General features: G+C 35.2%; 1 protein-coding gene across 7 annotated transcripts in view; it reads right to left on the bottom strand.

The window, feature by feature from the left end:
* Positions 1-18773, bottom strand: part of SBF2 (SET binding factor 2) — a 282365-nt gene that overhangs the window by 153340 nt on the left and 110252 nt on the right. For all 7 annotated transcript variants that reach the window (XM_075502155.1, XM_075502153.1, XM_075502157.1 and 4 more), the window contains one exon: positions 13865-14002. In XM_075502155.1, coding sequence (XP_075358270.1) covers positions 13865-14002 — 138 coding nt within the window. The remainder of the gene's footprint in view (positions 1-13864; positions 14003-18773) is intronic.

Below are 18773 nucleotides of genomic sequence, written 5' to 3'. Positions count from 1 at the left end.
CCAGAGGAGACATAAATGCTATAAAATATTTTGATGCTTTTTTATACACAAACTAAATAAGAACCTGGGGTTCCTGTAAAACTGCCACTGTGATTCTTTAGGACATAGAAGTTAGGTGGTATTCACTTATGCTATGCCATCCCTTGTCTAAGCACAATATTAAAAAAAAAAAAAAAAAAGATAAGTATAAGCATTGCTATACTGAGTCAGACAAAAGGTTCACCTATAGCTTAGTACCCTGTCTTGGTGTCAAGGGCCCCCCCTAAGCAGAGGGCAAGCTGAATGAGGCTGTTCTACCAGTGCATTCTCCCATTCTCCCTGTCTCCAGCAATCCGCAGCTCAGGAACTTCCTGACCTGAGGACAGCCTCCTATCTAAAAAACAATTCAGCATTCAAGTAAAAATGGTTGAAAAAGAGAGTACTTACGTTTGTATTAACCAAGCTGTTTTAATTAAGAGAGATGTATAATATTTTCATACCAAAGTTAAAACAATTGGCACAGCAATATATATACACATATGGTCATATACCTGGCTTTGTACATTAATTCTTATCTAACCAGCAACCAATTCATACGCAATGTACACGCTTAGTCTAGTTTGCATCTCATTTCTAGGTTAAAATTGTTAATCTCAAATTAAGAGAGAAATACAGTAAGTCAACAGTCACATGTCCCACACATGTTCATTTATTTCCATCCGTTATAACGTTGACAGGGAGCTTTTACATTAATTACAGTTCCCTCCCCCTGCCCCCAAAAATGCAAGAAGAATTTTTAAATTACAGTTTAGTGGTTATACACCACTAAACATATAATCAACAGAAGTTTATTGTATCAACTATTCTAAAGAGCAATTATGAATTCTAGGCATAAAGGCAACAGATTCTGGCTATCTGACAAATTGTGGACCCTGACAACATTAGGAAAAATGAAATTAAAACATATTCCACATTTCTAAAGGCAAGGAAATATGGAAGCTTTTCTAGATTCACATCGTACTAAGATAATGAAAACTCAGGGTGCATAGACAGGGAGGAGGTTTTTATAAAAGGCCATTTTCGTAAAATCCACTCAACTTCAGATCAAGACTTGAATTAATTCTTAATTAGATTTAATTTAAAACTAAGGGCACCATAGCACCACAGTATTGAATTGATAAATCATTTACACTATAAAAACACTCTCTTACTTCATAAAAGATTTACGGAAAAATGTAATGTGACTAGCCGTATTTCTTCCACGGCTAAACGTTCTGACAGGCACGCAGGCACATTATTAGGAGTCACTAGACTAAGTAGATAATAATTTCAAACACATGACTTTTAACCTACTTTTCAAGCAAAGTATTAACAACACAAGCATTCTGTAGCAATGCTATATACAAAGCGGTAAAACCATAAACTTAAGTCTTTCTAGTTACGCTTTTGTTCAGGCACAGGCACATTTAATCTTTCTTTATCCCCTTTCTCATCTAAGGAAAAAATATTCTCTAATCAAAGCTAAGAAAATAAAAGAGTTGGTTTGGGGTTTTTTCTCATTACATTTTTATTTTATAAATATAGCATTCAGTTTACAACTAAATTAAGAATAATTGGATGTTAAGGAAAACTTTGCTAACAATACATAAACTGAAAGATGAATTTAAATTGGTTAAATAAGGTAATACTGCTATTCCATTTTATTTTTTTTTTAATCTAGTTGATTATTATAGTTTTCCTTTTCCACTTATATTGGTTGGAAGAAGATTATAATGGTATTTGGTATACTGCTATGGGGCTTCCCTGTAATCTCTCATCTAGACTGCTGCCTAGCAGCCCTTCACACTACAGTAGAACAGATTTAGAATTCTCTTAATTTCAATTAAATACTGAAAGAGATTCCTTTTTGTATTTCCCCCTTTTTATTTCTACATACAGGCAGATTTTGAAAGCAGCTGAGATGAGAAAAATGTACCACTAGAGAGCAAACCAGTGTTTGAGATGCTTAAAGATCCATTTAGTTTAAAAGGCGATACACATTTAGAATGTAATTCAGAAATATCTGTGCCTTTAGATTGGAAATGGATGAATGTTTTTTAACATTAGATTAATAAAGTTCTGAAAAATTCTTCAGTAGGCTAAGGAATAGGTAATAGAGACTGATCTAACTGTATTAATGAAAGGAACTGTATGATGACTTGTGATCATACATTATTTCACCATGCTTAAAATATTTGGTCCCCTGTAATTATATCTGCGTGTGACTGAAGCCCATCAGGGTCCTGTTCCCTGCCTGCCAAACCCAGAATCCTCTTTTCTTCTGCATCTTGACTTGATTTCTAAAGTGGTAAGGAGAATATAGTGTAGAGATGTGTAAACTATGGCTGACTCAAGTCCATACTTTGTCTACAAAATATACCAGATAATACTTCAATTATCAGTATATTCATTACAGAACTTCTTATCCACAAAAGCACCCAGCTAACAAAAACTGTCTTTGCAGAAATCTTAATTGTGAGGGTTCCTTTTTCACATACATATGACTGTGACAGTCTGAAACGTGGAAGGTACATAGGAGCCTTTTTGGTTTTTTAAAGACTGCCTTTTTAGTTCTAGTGCACCTAGTGCACCTCTTGGAGAAACAGCATTGCCAAATTTAGATATTTCTTAAACAAATTTTAAATCATCATATTCCAAACTGTCACAAAAACATAGATAAAATATCACAGTAATTAACGTTAATATTTATGTCCCATGAGATAAAAAAAAGTATAGGAAAAATCAAGATAACCAATTTTAAAACTAGATACAGAATTACCTTCTTAAAATTTTAAAACACAATTAAACAAGCATTATTTATTGTGTCAGTAGAACATGGTTGAGAATGTACCATAAGTTTAAACAGAAAAATCTTATCTGGTGTTACAGCAGGGTGTTTGATTTGTTTGTTTGTCTTTTTTCCCCCTCTTTTACTGCATAAATAATATATAATAAACAAACTCAGAAAATGGTGAAACTTTTCAAAATATGTCCTTTTTGAAAGACATATGATGCCATTTCATTTTGCTCAACTTGTTTGCTATAGCTGTAAAGTGGCCTCTTAAGAGACTGGCCAAAAAAATTGTGTGTCCTGTACATTTAAAGCAGACCAATATATTCTTAAAGTCAATTCTTTTCATGTATTTTAACGAACGTACACACCCACATCTACACTAAAAATATATATACACAACTCCTGACATAACATAGTAATTAACTTCATAGGTTCTTACATAAATGAGAATACAGAACTAGAGAGAGCCTGAGTACATGTATTTCAACTGTTTGCCTTGCTTCTTGTATCATGAGAAGTATTCATTTATCATATTTGTGACCTAAAGCGGTAAACTGGAATATACAATAACCAACTAATTGAACTAACAGCATCACTTTATAGTTTATGAACTTGGTCAATAAAAGTAGCTGAATTAATAAAAGCATTTGTGCAAGCATTTGAAAAAAAAACCTCACAAAATAACAGAAGTTCACATGACCAAATAAAAAAAAAATTCAGCATTAATCCCCTGACTGATAACCAATAGTTTAGAGCAATTAATTGTGATCAGCACTGTTCATCATCATTCTGCTATTTACGTTTTCTGAGAACAATTTGTTCCTCAGTTTAGCCAAGGGATGTATATGGCATTAAGCCCAAGCTAGACAAATTCAGACTAATCATTCAAGCATTTTTTATTAAGGAAGGTAACTGACGATTGGAGTTACCTACCAATAGGTCAGGCATGATGTCCCAGATCCATAGTCTAGAAAAAGCTTTGATACATTTTTAACAGATGCAGTTAAAAAATCAAATACTTATGGGCTTGATACACATACTATTAAATAAGGTATTGCTTTCCTTTAAATTGGTGTCCTTTTGCTTTAAAACTCCCTCCGCATTTATAAAAAGTGTAAGAACAACTGGACACAGTTTGCAGCATTTTATCAAGTACACTGTAACGAGAAGAGTTTGAAAGGTTGGTATTTGAAGAAAATTTCAAGTATTAAACAAAAAATAATTTTAATAATAAAATATGGCATGTTTTCCTCAAATAAATTAGTGTAGATCAAGAGCAAAAACTTTCTTAAAACTGAAATGTACATTAAATGTTTTCCTCATATGCTACACACAGGGTACTGTGGAAAAATGATTTACACATTCTAATGGAGCAAGTCACATAGCTCTCCCCGTTCAGTACCCATGCCGGTCTATCTAGGGAGACGTTAAAGGGAACGTAATGAACGCTGCGAATCTACGACAGCGTACAATACAGGCGTGGCTTAACATATGATTGATACCATTTCAAAACTTCATCACAGTCTCCTGTTTCTTCAGTGTGCACTACATGCAACACTGCAAAACTTCAGCGGGTACAAAGGTGAACATCAAGTAGTCCCATGACATTTTCTGCGCAACGTATTTTGTTTGCTTTAGATCATAAACATATATTCAGAGTTGAAAATTATGAGTTTTAAATGATATCTTGTAAGGCCAAGAACAGGGTAAGTGTTCAGTTTCGATGCTTAGCATCAAAGGTGCATAAGAGAGAAATTTCACTGAAGCTATACTGTGTAGTGGCTTGCCAAAACAGAAATAGTAACACTGCATGAAACATGACAAAACTCAGCCAATCAAACTGACAGCAAAACCGTTAGAAAGTCCTTTGCATCAGGTCCTTCTCTCATTGCTTAGTTTTACTCTTTATATACTTTTTACTGCTGACACCAAAAATCTCACGCAGAAACTAGGCACCTGAAAAACAGACCAAACCCCAAAACACCAAACCCAAAGTAAACTGGTCGTTCACAGTTAGTCTCAAGGAAGAACAACAAAACCAACCACCACCATAATCAGCATGCTAACTGAAATACGTTCAAAGCAAACAAATGGTGGTAGCTCTTCATGCAAGGGTTATTTAACTTATGAAACTCTTCTGCTACAGAATGGTAGTAATAAAAATGCATTCAGGGTCATGAAAAGGCCAGACAAGTTAATAAAATTCACAGAGGTTACTAAACATGCACCAGGCATATTTGGCTCAGTTGGTCCTTGGACTGTAGAGGTAGAGGAGGAACCGCTCATGGAGATACTATGTATGCCTTGTTCCTCTGCTGTTCCCTAGACATTCACTCCTAACCATCCACAGAGACAAAATACTATGCAAGATGCCTTTTCTTTCTGACCCAAAATGGTAACTCTTATGTTCTTCCAAGCATTTAATGTAAGGTATTCGAATGTATCTTATTTAGTGTTCACTGGCAGATAATAGTTTCAAGAATACATTAATTCTCTTTTGATACTCGGATCACACACACAAAAAGTACTAATGTAGGGTTAAGTCTAAGTCAGACAGTTCATTAAGGGGGGGGGAGGGCATCAATTAAGTGATTACAGACTTATTTTTTATTCCCTTCTTTCTTTTCTCTCTGACTGAAAAAATTTTAAGGACAAACTCCCCACATTTATACAAATCTAAAATATAAACTGACTTAATTTCATTCATGATTTCAGACTTGGCCTCAGGTATGTGGAATAGAGAAGAAAAATAATTACAGCATCCACATAACAAGCAAATAGCTCTTTGTAGCTATGAAATAATTTAATTTCCTGTAGATTTATGTCTAAGTTAAAAACATTTGCAGATTACCTGATGTCTGATAAGGGTTGATCTCACACTCCAAGTTTTCCCTCATGTGGCAGTGGACTACAAATAGATCTTTTTGCTTCCCACCCACCCACTTCCAGAAAAGATACTGCAAGTACAAGATCTCTACTGTCAGTCACATTTGGCTGATACCGGATGAGTTTAAAATGTTGCATGTGGAAAATTAGCACATAAACAATCATTTTCATGTAAGCCACAATTTCAGCTTAAGAAATGATGTTACAACTTTTAGTAGAAAAAAGTGACTGATTTTGTGCTACTTCAGTGAAAAACTGCAACGCATTTAAAGGCAACAGATACAGCAGCCAAGAAAACAAATGACAACAGCCAACCTTACTCATATTAACCTTATCTTTTTTTATCCATCAGAGATATTCATTGCTCTGATCTAAACCTCAAACTTTAAGGTTTCCTCTTGAACTTTTATGAACCTAATTTTGCCACAACAATCATATTTTAAGATATCAGCTCTGCTTCTAAATATTGACATTTAACTTAAAAATAACAATTAGCCAAAATCTACATTAGGAACCGAAGTCAATTTTTAAAGACGAAAACAACCTACCAATATAGTCCAAAAAAATTCTCCCTACTACTGTTGATGTTAAGGAACTTACCCAGCTTGAGAACACATTAGCATTTGCTACATCAATATGCAGCTGAATTACAGCGCACATGAACCGTAACTATCCTCCCTCTCCTGTCTTTTCACCCCCATCTTCAGAACTTGGATATGTCCATCTTAATACTGGAATATGTATGCCCAAATCTGCCATTTATCAAATCTCCAACATTGAAGGCTCCTAGATAAAGCAACTCTGAACTGTTATCCAACTCTCCAAGACTATCAGCTGTCCATCCAGTCTTCACTTACATTGGCTCTGACTCCCCCCAGTTGGATCACTATGTCCTTCTGGGTCTTTGAACCACCTCTGTGGCAGGCAGCTCTGTGAATTGCCTTTGTTAGAGATGCCACTCATTTTCAGACATGAGGACAGTCCAGGCATGCTGACCATCCCTCTCCACTCTGGGGGCATATGCTACTGATGTTAGTGCATTTAGTTCTGATTAATGTTGAGCAGAGAAAAATTAGGTTTATCTTCATGTCAGAGTGAGGAAAACCAATTTAAACTGAGTTATTAATAGAAAAGTTAGAAAACACAAAGCACTAGATGTAGCTTTACAACTCTGAAGGTGGAAGCTGGCAGGCATTATTTGAAACTCAAAGGAAATCAAATGTGAACAGAAAGTGAAATTAGAATTGTACTTTTATTAATTCATCCAGTCCTAGAGAGTGAAAGAACATCTCTCATTACAAAACTTCCGCTCTAGTACTTCATTATAACTCTCAAACCCAGTTTGCCCTATGCAAAATTTTGCATGGGAATTGTGCCAAGTTCAGCAAGCCCGTTGTTTTTCTACTAACTGCCCAGCAAAGAAGATTTAGAGATCACACATGACTTCTTATTTTAAGAAAAGTTATTTGAAGCTTGCTTTAGTAATCTCGTGCCAATTGCTCATTTGGGATGGATCCCTTTCTCTCCATGTGACTTAGTCTCTGCTGGTCTTATTTGCAGCCAAATACACTCTTTAGCTGGTTTATTAACAATCAAAGGCCAAAAGACATTCAGCATCAATTAACTTTATTTACTTTTCAGATCATACAAATGCATGTATCCAATAAATTCTAACACATGTACAACAGTTAAAATAAACTTAGCTGACTACCTCCAGAAGACAAATCTGCATCCTGCCTACAATCTGCTGTACTGAACTAAAACCACAGGTGAAGAGATCTACTTCATGGCTTGTCTACACACACAGAATCATACCACTGCAGCTAAACTTATAGTGGAATAATTATACCAGCATAAAAGCCATTATTCTTGATTTAATAATTTCAAAACAGGATAATAAACTGTAGTAATTCACAGCAGGGATTCTATCAACTAAAAAAGAAAAGGACCAAAGATAGACAACTATGTGAAGATCATAAACTTACAAAATAGAGCAACCTCAAGTCTCTGTAACAGGTCAGCTCATTCAGTCCCTAAATACTACTGACACTTCAGTGTACTCGTATATCATAAGGAGTTTGCATTGCATCTTCCAGCATTACACAAAATTTATACCACCAGCATCTATTAGATGTTTACCATCTAATGCACCTCACTTAAAAACTCCAGAAGATGCTTAAATGCATTATCATCTAAACACACTGAAAGAACTTTGGAACAAAAGTAATCTAGTACCCACGCTTTCCACTTTTCAGTCCAGCTTATGCAGCCATAGGCCAAAGCATATTTCTGGAGTAGGCCATGAGGCTATGCACACCCCAGATGATCTGGGAAGTCCAAGGTAATGCATATGCAGTTGTCCCATAAATGCTGAAATTCCACAGGGCAATAATCAATAGCATTAAGTAACTGCTTTTGACAGGTTAACCTTGGCACTGAAGAATGTTAAAGAACTACAGTAACAAGTCTTTAGCAAGAACTATGCATATGCAAATAGTAATTTCAGAGCTTAGAGTTTACTAAATCTTTCTGAATTTTCCCAAAGGCAGCAAACTTGATCCACGGATTCCACCCTTTCAAGTTTTACACATCTAAGGTGAGGCAACTGCAGACACCTAAGCAACCGAAGCAGAACAAATGGCAAAAATCAAATTAACTTAAGAAAGTTGGTAACTCATACCCTATTTTAACTGAGTCATAATGGTTTTTATATAATATAGAACAGTGTATGTGGAAGTACAACAAAGCAAAATTTTACACACACAGATTTTGTTTGTTTTGTTTAATTAAAATACAGTCAATTAATTCCTTTAAATTGCATATGGGGAAACGCACTGAAAAGACTTTCAATGAATTAGTACTACTACTGTTTGGAAGTCAGATAAATTATCTGATCTCTACTGACAAAGAAAAGTCTCTGCTTAAAAGACAGTATCCCCCTGTCCTCTGATCTGAAACTTGGGGGCACTGTGTAGACACAGCACAGGAGTAAAGAGGAAAAGGAGACCTTTACCGAAAACAAGCTTTTGCACCTGCAAAAGCACGAGTTCAAACTGGGGATGTGTGTGTGAATGCACAAGCCAGGGGATAAATAGGACATGAGAAATTACTGCCAGAGTTATGAGGAAGATGGAAATCCTCTGTACAACTGTTCTCACTTTAAATTCTGGTCTAGAGAGGACGTTAAATGTATAAAAGGACATTAAAAATACAAGTGTATTTCTTATCATATAGAACATTAGCTGCAACTTTCTCTTTACACAGGAGCAGAAAGGAAATAAGGCATTACTTAAATCTCTGTATGCTATCATACCATCCATTTTTCAGCAGATTTAGAAAGATGATGATGTAATATACTAAACACCATTTTAAAAACTGGGGTTTTTTTCCCCACAAAATGTGTTTTGGGGCATTGACAGTAAGAGGTCACTTTCAGAACAAATTTAACCCTTTGATTATTCACAAAAAGTTACTAAACTTCATCTTAAGAATAACATGTTCATATAATATCCAAAGGGGGATCAGATTTCACACTTCGAAAAGGGTACAACTGAACTGAGTGTTCTCATCCTCTGCTAAGAACCAAACGTCAGTGACTCATCAAGTGGCACATGTTTTAACACAGTAGGATCACCAATTCTCCAGTCCAAGCATAAAAATTAAAACTTTATGAAGCATGAAGTCATTTTGTTGGCAGTTTTTCCCTTGACTCAGGAAATATTTGTGAATGTTGTGAATCTGCCATTTTATGGTTTGGGATTTTTACAATTTCTTTTTCCTCCTTTTGCAAGGGGGCAAAGAGAGGAAGAGAACTTGAATGGCAGGAAATGGGAGATTTGTGAATTATTATTTATGTGCATTTTCCAGGGTAATATAGTTAATCTTACCAACTTTGTGATTGCAATGTTTTAACGTACATATGCTTAAAACAACACACAAGAATGATACAATCTTGTAGTAGGATTGTTATAAACAAATGTTTGGGGGTTTGTGCTGATGTCATTGAGCAGATTTTCTGTAATGCAAGAAATGCAGTTGCACAGGCTCAGTTACTGGCATAAATCATTCTCTAATTTGATGATGGTGGGGTTGGAAAGAGAGGATAAATTTCTTTCAAAGCGCAACGCAACGTGCAATTTGACCATTAAGTTCCCAAACGATGTGAGTCAACACTTTTTAAAAAGATTCTACCTATGGTGCTCTTCCAAGCATTGTTAGTATAAATTCTAACTGCGTAATTGGTAAGAAGCACAGCTGAGGTAAGCAGAAGTATCTGCTGAGTCAAAAGTATTAAATCAAGTCTTTGTGTGCTAAGTGGTAACATCCAGAAATTGCTGTTAGAAATAAGAACCCCATTTTAGCAAACAGTGTATACACCACACAGAACTATACGTAAATATATATATGTGTGTGTGTGTATACATATATATATATATATATATGCATCTTTTTTGATGGCTAATGAAGTTACACAGAGTAACTGAGTGAATTCTGTAAATGTAAGTTACGATTCTTCTGAATACACTTTGGCTCCTCAACGGCTTCCGGCTTCAGTCGCCAGAAAAATAAGCTAAGTAGACTATTTTTTTGGTTGATAGGACAAGGTTTTCTTCAAATCAATGGAATTTCAAGCAGATTTCAAATCAATGAGATTTGAAGTCCACAGCAACGACCAAAATACAGTAATGGAAAAAAGACAACCAACAAAAAAAAACCCCAAAACCACCCCAAAACAACAAAACCAACCCCTTCAAGACACTGTGAGGGAAGAGGAAATAGGGATGTGCTGACTTATTCTCCTCCTCCTGATTCCTGTAGATACATGTAAGTCATATGGCATCCAGCTTCATTTGCTAGAGCATCTAAATGGCACCTTAAGCCAGGCAGAAATGTGGATCAGACCAAGCATGTGCTGGAGACATAAAAAGCTGGAAGGAGAAACCAGTGCAGTATCTCAGATTTCTTTACACTTTCTAGGAGGAAACTTGAGGTGAGAGAGAAATCTTGCACATTGAACTGCTCTGAAACCTGCTATGGAAGTCCTTAAATGACCCCAGCTTTAGCATTGTTAATTCATTATTAGGCTGCCTCAAGTTGTCATCATGTTCCAAACTTGTTTATTAGACTGCCTCTATTTGTCATCATGTTCCAGACTCCAGTTAAGGTCAAACTTCCAAATGTTTTATTTTAACCTCAGACGAGGAACATATATAGCTTTAACAAATATTATGGGGACAATTAAGTGAGACTAGCATCATAGAACAGAACAATTCATGAAGGATTACATGGCAAAGCTGTATCACCTGCATTCATAGCACCAAGCGAGTTCTATTCCCATATTTAATGAAATATCACATGTTCACCTTCCTCATGAGTACAGATATGGAGTATTACTCAGACTACATGTAACATCAATCTTTTTGATATATTATCACAATGTTATTAGAGCTGATCTGCTAATCAAAGTGACCAGCACTCATGCAGATAATAAACTCTGGGTCAGTTCGGAATGACAGTACTGCAACAATGCAAAGTATGATTCATACATGTCAACAAATAAAACAGTATTTTATTTTCTATCCAGGGGTAGGAAGCTGAAAATAGGCCATCAGATGATTACTAGAGCCTGTGCTTTTCTCTGGAAAACTTGTTAGAACATGCAACTGCCAAGAGATTAAACTGAATCCAGGGCTTTCAGAGATACCAGGGAGAATACTTTTTTCCTGCAGACTATATAGCTTTTACAGTTGCTATATTAATCTTGGACCCTGGGTTATCATGGGTACCACCTAGATATACCACATGAGTACAATCTCCTTACTTTTCAGGTAGCATTTATTTACAAATTATCCTGTAACAAACAGCTAAAGCAGGACTGAAGGGAACCGAAACGACAGAAGTAGCTTTCTCAGATCCAGCTTGATAAATTGTATCAAAAAGGTTCTTCTATTACTAGGCAGGAGGCTCAAAAACAGGTCGGTACTTCTCCTCTAGCATTCACAAGCTGAGAAATGAGTTTGTTTTCACTTTGCAGTTTAATTAACCACAGAAACTTCCAAGCGGTTAATTCCATTTTTTTGTGAAGACAATTCTGCCAAGCCAAACATCTAATCTGCTCTAGCTGAATTCCGGCCAATCTTGTGTATCAGCAAGGTCTACCTAGTGAAGGCTACCGGGAAAGAACCCGCCCTTCTTTTTTGGAAATTTAATCTTACTTTTGTCTTATTGAGTTATACCATTCAGTAAAAAAAAAAAAAAATTGAACTGTATTTAACTGTGAAAACTACTGTCCAGATTTCAAATCCTGGACACTATGTTTCATGGACTGTTTTTTTAATGAGGCATGCATCTGAATGGTTAAGTCAGTATTACTTTCATAGCCCAATGCTTCACAAGCTTATGTTTCATTACCGATTGTACATGTGCTGAATTCTTGTCTAATGACCATGTAACAGGGCACGTTCAATTATTCTCTTTGGGTTTTAGAAAGAAACAGGAAGTTTGGCTATAAACAATGCAGTCACAGAATAAATTTCACCACAGCAAGTTCATCTGAAAAATATGCATTCTTTACAAAACAGCCAGGAATGGTATTATGAGAACCAACATCCTGCTGCGCTCAGGTTTGGGGGTTTTTTTATTATTATTATTTCTATTAATACTTAGGCAATATAAGAAAAAAACCTTTTAGTTCATACTGGATGTTTTGTGATGAGCATTACTTGAAAGATGTGGATAGTGAATCAAAAGCAGCTGCTAGAAACCACAGGATAAATAACAAGTTTGCTAAATTTAGTATATGTTATGAAATACATAGAGCAGAGGAAGAGTCAGCCGTTGTAAATTTTTTTCAGCTGGGAAAGAATTACTATAGAATATTTCACTCTTTACTTATAAAATAAAGGAAAGATGACAGACATTAAATAATGACAAAATATTTAATAGGAAGATGTCAGTTGATCTACACTAAAATTTAAGACTAAAATACATCTGATTTTTTGCTACATCTCTGCTTTTAACTCCTTTTAATATTCTACAAAAATATTCACCCAAACCGTAGCATTAACAAAGTAAGAACAACTATTATTCTCTGGCTTCCAATTGCGCCTAGAAAAAGCACAATATCATTATTAACACACTGCATCTTTTAATTATTCTACAAATACGGTAACATTTCAACTCCATTGTTAAATAAAGTACACTTGGATTACTTAGAGTACACTTGGATTATTAAAAGCATTTTCTTAAAATAATAAATAATGTTACAGTTCTTCACTAAAAGAGCAAAAACATTACTTCACTTAGCTGTCTATTTAATCTTAACTAAATTTAATATACTTAATGCCAAAGTTTTACTTATTTTTTTAATTTGCACATGGGAAAGAAAATATTTAAAAACATAACAATGACAGTCCACAATTACAGATTGGATTAGGTTTTCCCTAGGTTCTAGCTTCTAAAGATTCCAAGTATTATGTCAAAGCAGAGATTCTGTCAAGTACTTTACATCAAATGGGAAACAAAATGTCTATTTTTGAAAGACTGAGGTTGCCCAAAAATTATTAAATACATGTTTAAAAAACAAACACTGCCAAGTAGCTGACACCCAAAATCTGACCTACCTAAAAACTGAAGAATTATTAAAATTCTTAGAATTATTAAAATCTTGCCATTTACACCCATGCGAATCTTGCCAAGAAATGCACTTACAGAAATATGTATATACATTACAGCATACTTGTACACATTTGTCCTGCGCTGGCCTGATAGAGCGGGCCAGCAGAGGGAGCAGAAGTTAATAAACCTTTTTCCCAGAACAAAGATGAGAATCATTCATGCTATGTCAAACACGGAAGTAAATGAAAGGAACACCATCTTGGCTGTCCCATTAAAAAAAAAAAAAAAAGCAGCAAGTGGTAGAGAAAAAGAAATTCTATGAAATGTTTTTGGTTGGTTGTTTTTTTTCCAAAGCAGATAAAAAACAAAAAACACAAACAAGTACATCGAGCTTACCTTTGCGCAAAAATATATGCATTTCTGTATGACAGAAAAATACATCCTTACCAGAAGCAGCAAAACATTTTCTAAAGTTGTCCTCTATAACATTAATCTATTGTTTCTAGACACCTTTTTCTGCAGTTTTGTTACTTATTGTAAAGTTTTTACCTGCAGGTTAATCTCTGCTTCATAGAAAGTTAAGCAGGAACAGTAGTGCCTCTCTGAGTCTATATCAGTCAAAACCACCACAAAGAAGGTTGGCTGTTTTCTCTCTTTCGAAAGCTGCCATCCTCCAGGCTGGCAAAACTAATGAAACAAAACAAACAAACAAAAAAGAGACAGAGTTAAGCAGTAGTACCAATTGTTTTAAGAAATATTAAAGATATTTTTAAACAATATAACAGAACACTATCTGAAACAATAAACTCATTTCATTTAAAGCGAACATATGCAGGGTTGCAAAATTTGGAGAAAATGGGGAAAAACCCCATAGGCCTTGGAGTTGGTCAGACTGATATAAATCTAGCTCTATAGACGTCAAGGGAGATATAATAAACTCTACAAACTGAATATGTGTTCCTTTGAATTCAGTATTCAAGATCATCTTTGCAGGTTTTAACAGGTTACAACAGGAACAAAATGACATGTTATGCAGGCTTCATTTGGATAACAGGTTAGATTTTGAAGCTAAAATTGTTGTGTCTTGGAATGTTCTTTTTTGCTACATTTTTAATTTCTCCACATATTTCTCCATTAATTTTTCTAATCAAACATAGATATTCCACTTACACCTATTTGCAAAATTATTCGATACTTAGTCCTACAAAAGACTATTTGTAGAGCAATATTTTTCATCCATTTATTGATTACCTCTATAAACTTTATTGTGAACATTTAAAATTTTATAAGAGGTCATGCCATAGCAGGGATATAAGTTTTGCCACGCCTGTGAAAAATATGTTCAAGTTTCGTGACTTCGTAAGTCCCAGGGACAAAGAAAATCCCTTGCTTCTCGGACAAAAGAGGCTGCAGTTCTCCAAATACTTCATATGTACTTAGAATACTACCTGTTCCCAAGCTCTTGCAGCAATGAGCAGACTAAATATGTGCAATACTTAAAACACACATCAAATAAGCCTAAATCCTTTCAGAATTTGTTCCTTCAAGCTGAGCAGGGCCACGGCAGTGCAAGTCACCACAACCAAAGACAGCAATTCTGACCTCAGAACAGCCACGAACAAGCAGCATGAACAAAGAGAGAACTAGAGCTCAAAAGCAAAGGGAAAAGTGTATGTTTTCTTCTTCTTTTTTTAAATGACTGGAGTACAACATCAGTTAATAACTTCCTCCCAGTAATGGAAGAGTGTGCTGAAATCCAGAAATCAGTTTGCTGAAGATTCTTGAGATGGCCTTTATGGAATTTTGTATTCACTGTTTCTTCTACTTAAGGCTGAAGCCACATACATGAAAAATTCACAAGTACGTTATTATTAGCAAAATTATAAATTGAGAATTTACACAGGGCAAATATAATAGCCCCTGTACGTATTAGAAATAAAAAAAAGTTAGTAACATTTCTAGAATTGTTAAAAAATGCAGATACCAAAGGAACCAGAGAGATAGGTCAAAATCTCATGTTTCCAGCAATTGCTTCTTTCCCCTGGACAGCTGCTAAAAACTGAAAGAACATGAAGAGTAAGTTGTAAACATTTACTACAGATTCATCTTTAGAACCTCTACAATAAAACCTGGGTAGTCCTAGGTGAACAGCAGTTAAAACTCTGCTTCTGATATACAGTTTATTTTATGATCCTGGGAAAAATCTTCAAAACCAAAGTTCTCATGTTACATTCTTCATATTCTAGATAGTCAGCTTAACACTTCTGAGTCTGTATAACTTCTGAGTCTTCTGATCACTTAGAAGTGCTAAGCACCCCCTCCTGCATCTGAGAATAACTGTTCTGAACATCAAAAAGTACTCTGAGAAAAGACATCCTAGTCATTCCAAGCTAAGCATCCAGTATTAGTCCATGATTTTGATAATACTGGCCTAATCTCCCTTTGTTTTTCATCCTGCGTCAGTTAAAAATAAGAAGATACCACTATTAATCTTGCAGGACTGCTATAAAGATAATGTAATATGGTCAATATACACAGACATTATAACAAAAGCATCATTAAAAAGTTTGACAATAAAATCATTAGAGTTCTGTATGTATTGTAGAGTTTAGGTGGCGTGTGGCAAATGAAGCCTGGAATCCATAGCTCAAATAAGAGAAAAAGCCCCAAACTCTGAATAGATAATTGTTCAACAAGTATGAGCCAAAATGCAAAGAATGCAGTAAGATTCTGTTAGTAAGTAAAACCTTTCCATGGTATACCATTTAAACTGAATCATCCATACAAGGTAGGTCAAATTAAGGTTGCTTATGCAGTCCTAGTTCTGGCACTTCTTAAGCTCCGAACGCTTGAGTTTACAATCTTAACACTCTTTCAGATCTGCCAAGTCTACCTGTTCTGACAGGAAATCCTTGTGGTGCCACTGCCCTTTAGCTTTACGGGTAATTTCCCATCTCACACCTGGAAGTAGCAATCTATCAGATTTCTGAGTGTCTGGAATTCCTGGTCAAACGACCATTCTGCATGCACCAAACACCACCCTACTAAAGGCTCAGAAGAGCTGGTATATCCAAATAAGCCACAAACAATGTATTCTGCACCCAAATAACAAATACGTGAGCTTGGGATGTGTGGCTTACGCATAGCTGGTTTTCACATGATATACACAGAATCTACCAATTTTGAACTTTGAGGTATTTGAGGTAGGTTCATTTTGAATATACTTTTTGTATTTATTTTAAAATAAAATGTACTTAAAAATAATTATTTTTATTGTAATAAGCCATTACCACCAGGTCTACTGCATAAAATTTATACCAACATCTCCCCTGTAAACTGGGAAATGCAAAGAGAAAACCAACAGCTACATTTTTAACTATGAGAAGTGACTGTTGATCTGGGCAGGCTGCTCTCAATAGCAATCTCTTGATCTTTATGCATATCTAAACCCTACTCATGTCAGTGAGAATTCTTCACAATTTCAAAATTATCTTGTGTATAACGTATACTTTCTAGATTTAACTATTTTACTAGAAAACAACAATTAGTGATTGTTAAGGAAAACAGCTGAAGTACATCCACTGGCTACACAGATAATCGGTGTTTTCAAATATAGAGATTTAGGATAAAGACAACATGCTCCTCCAAGAAATTAAACAATGAATGATTCTCTGTTTCCTTAAAATAAAGTAATAAATATTACATTAATATTTGAAATGCAAACAACATTAAGCAAAACTTTCCAAATTAGTATAAATACAAGCTACTATCCAGTATGATTACCAGCACAGTCTGGCCACTAAGAACAGGAAAATGTTACCTTACCAAAGCAGATGCTATACCAAAACAGACAAAAGCACCACTGTGAATATAATTCAAAGGTCATGTGCTTCTTCAGTAAACAAGAAAAAAACCCCAGAAGTTTAAAAATGAACACGCTCCCATATTGTTTCACTTATTTGCCAGAATTCTTGGAACCAGAACATAGCTTCTATCAAAGACACTGAAAATTAGAAAGAATCAGACTGTCCAACTCACTATTTATGGAAATAAGCCTCTAATGGTGGTGAGTGCTTCAAATCAACTCCACATTACAACTGATTGCCTTCTAAAATCTGGTGCAAATATCCAGAAGTTGCACTGAAGAATATGTAACAGAGATCTTACTTTCAAGGTGCTAAAATGACATTTCAAGCATTGTTTGAAACTGCAGGTGCCCACTGAAGCAAAGAACTTTCTCTTAATTATTTCCACAAATGCTTTCAGACTAAACAAGAAACCAGACAGATTTAAAAATTATGCATAGTGTTTTAAAACAGTGTAGCTGGGTTTGTTACCTTCAAAAATTTTTTTATGTCACCACTACAAGCTTCTCTCTAAAGTCTAGACGTGATTAATGAATGTTTAACAGTGACATTTGTTTCTTCTACTTTTTATAAGTCAAAAAACCTCATTTTTGCTTGATTCATAAATTTGTTCCTTCTTTCCTACCTAGAGCCATAGCTGTACTCGTACTCCTACTCCTTACCTTGTCCTTCTCTATTAAAATAAATCATTTGCATAAATCAGCATATACCTTAGATATACTGTACAGAGCTTTAGTGTCTAGAATCACAGAATCATAGAATATCCTGAACCGGAAGGGATCAATGAGGATTGAGTCCAACTCCTGACTCCACACAAAGCAACCTAAAAGTTAAACCGTGTATTTGAGAGTGTTGTCCAAACACTTCTTGAACACCAACAGGCTCGAAGCCATGACCGCTTCCCTGGGGAGCACTCTAAAGTCTGTTGAAAAACTGAAGAAAATGTAAAAATAGTCACAATTTCTATTAAAGCACTGCAGGAATTAGGATGTAGGAAGAAGGCTTACTGGGTACTATGGAAGTGAAGACTAAATACTATTATTATACTGAACATTAATTATATAGTGTTCAAGTTTCATTACAGAAAAATTTTAGTCATTTGTATCCTTACCACAGCAGAACGATATTATATGCCCTCCATATACGTTGATCAGAAATTACTCAATTGCTGAATTGCGTGTTAGAGCTTTGTCATTTACCTCTGGGCTTGCACCCCACACACAACCAAGTCCATAACAAAAACTCGAACCAATATTCTAGTTGGGTCTCTGTAGCTACAGACGGGAAGACTGCTCTCTCTGCACTTTACATTGTTTTCTGTATCAACGATCTGGTCAGCTTTCTATCAGAAATCCACTACCTCTGATGGCACTACCAAAGCAGAAAGGGGAAAAAGCTTGTTCAGAAAGTTTACGACATCATACATTCTTTGCAAGTCATCTGTTGAAAGCATTTTTTGAAGAGTTTATACAGAACAGAAGACAAGGTCTGTGATACATCATTACAGAACACTGCACTTAAATAATTAAATAATTCTATTTAAAACATATTCTCACACTATCTATTTTCTTCAATATATATTTGTGCACTTG

This window comes from Mycteria americana, chromosome 5, assembly GCF_035582795.1.
Source record: "Mycteria americana isolate JAX WOST 10 ecotype Jacksonville Zoo and Gardens chromosome 5, USCA_MyAme_1.0, whole genome shotgun sequence".
Lineage (NCBI taxonomy): Eukaryota > Metazoa > Chordata > Aves > Ciconiiformes > Ciconiidae > Mycteria > Mycteria americana.
The sequence above is the reverse complement of the archived record's forward strand: the minus strand, read 5'-3'. Positions and strand labels throughout refer to the sequence as shown.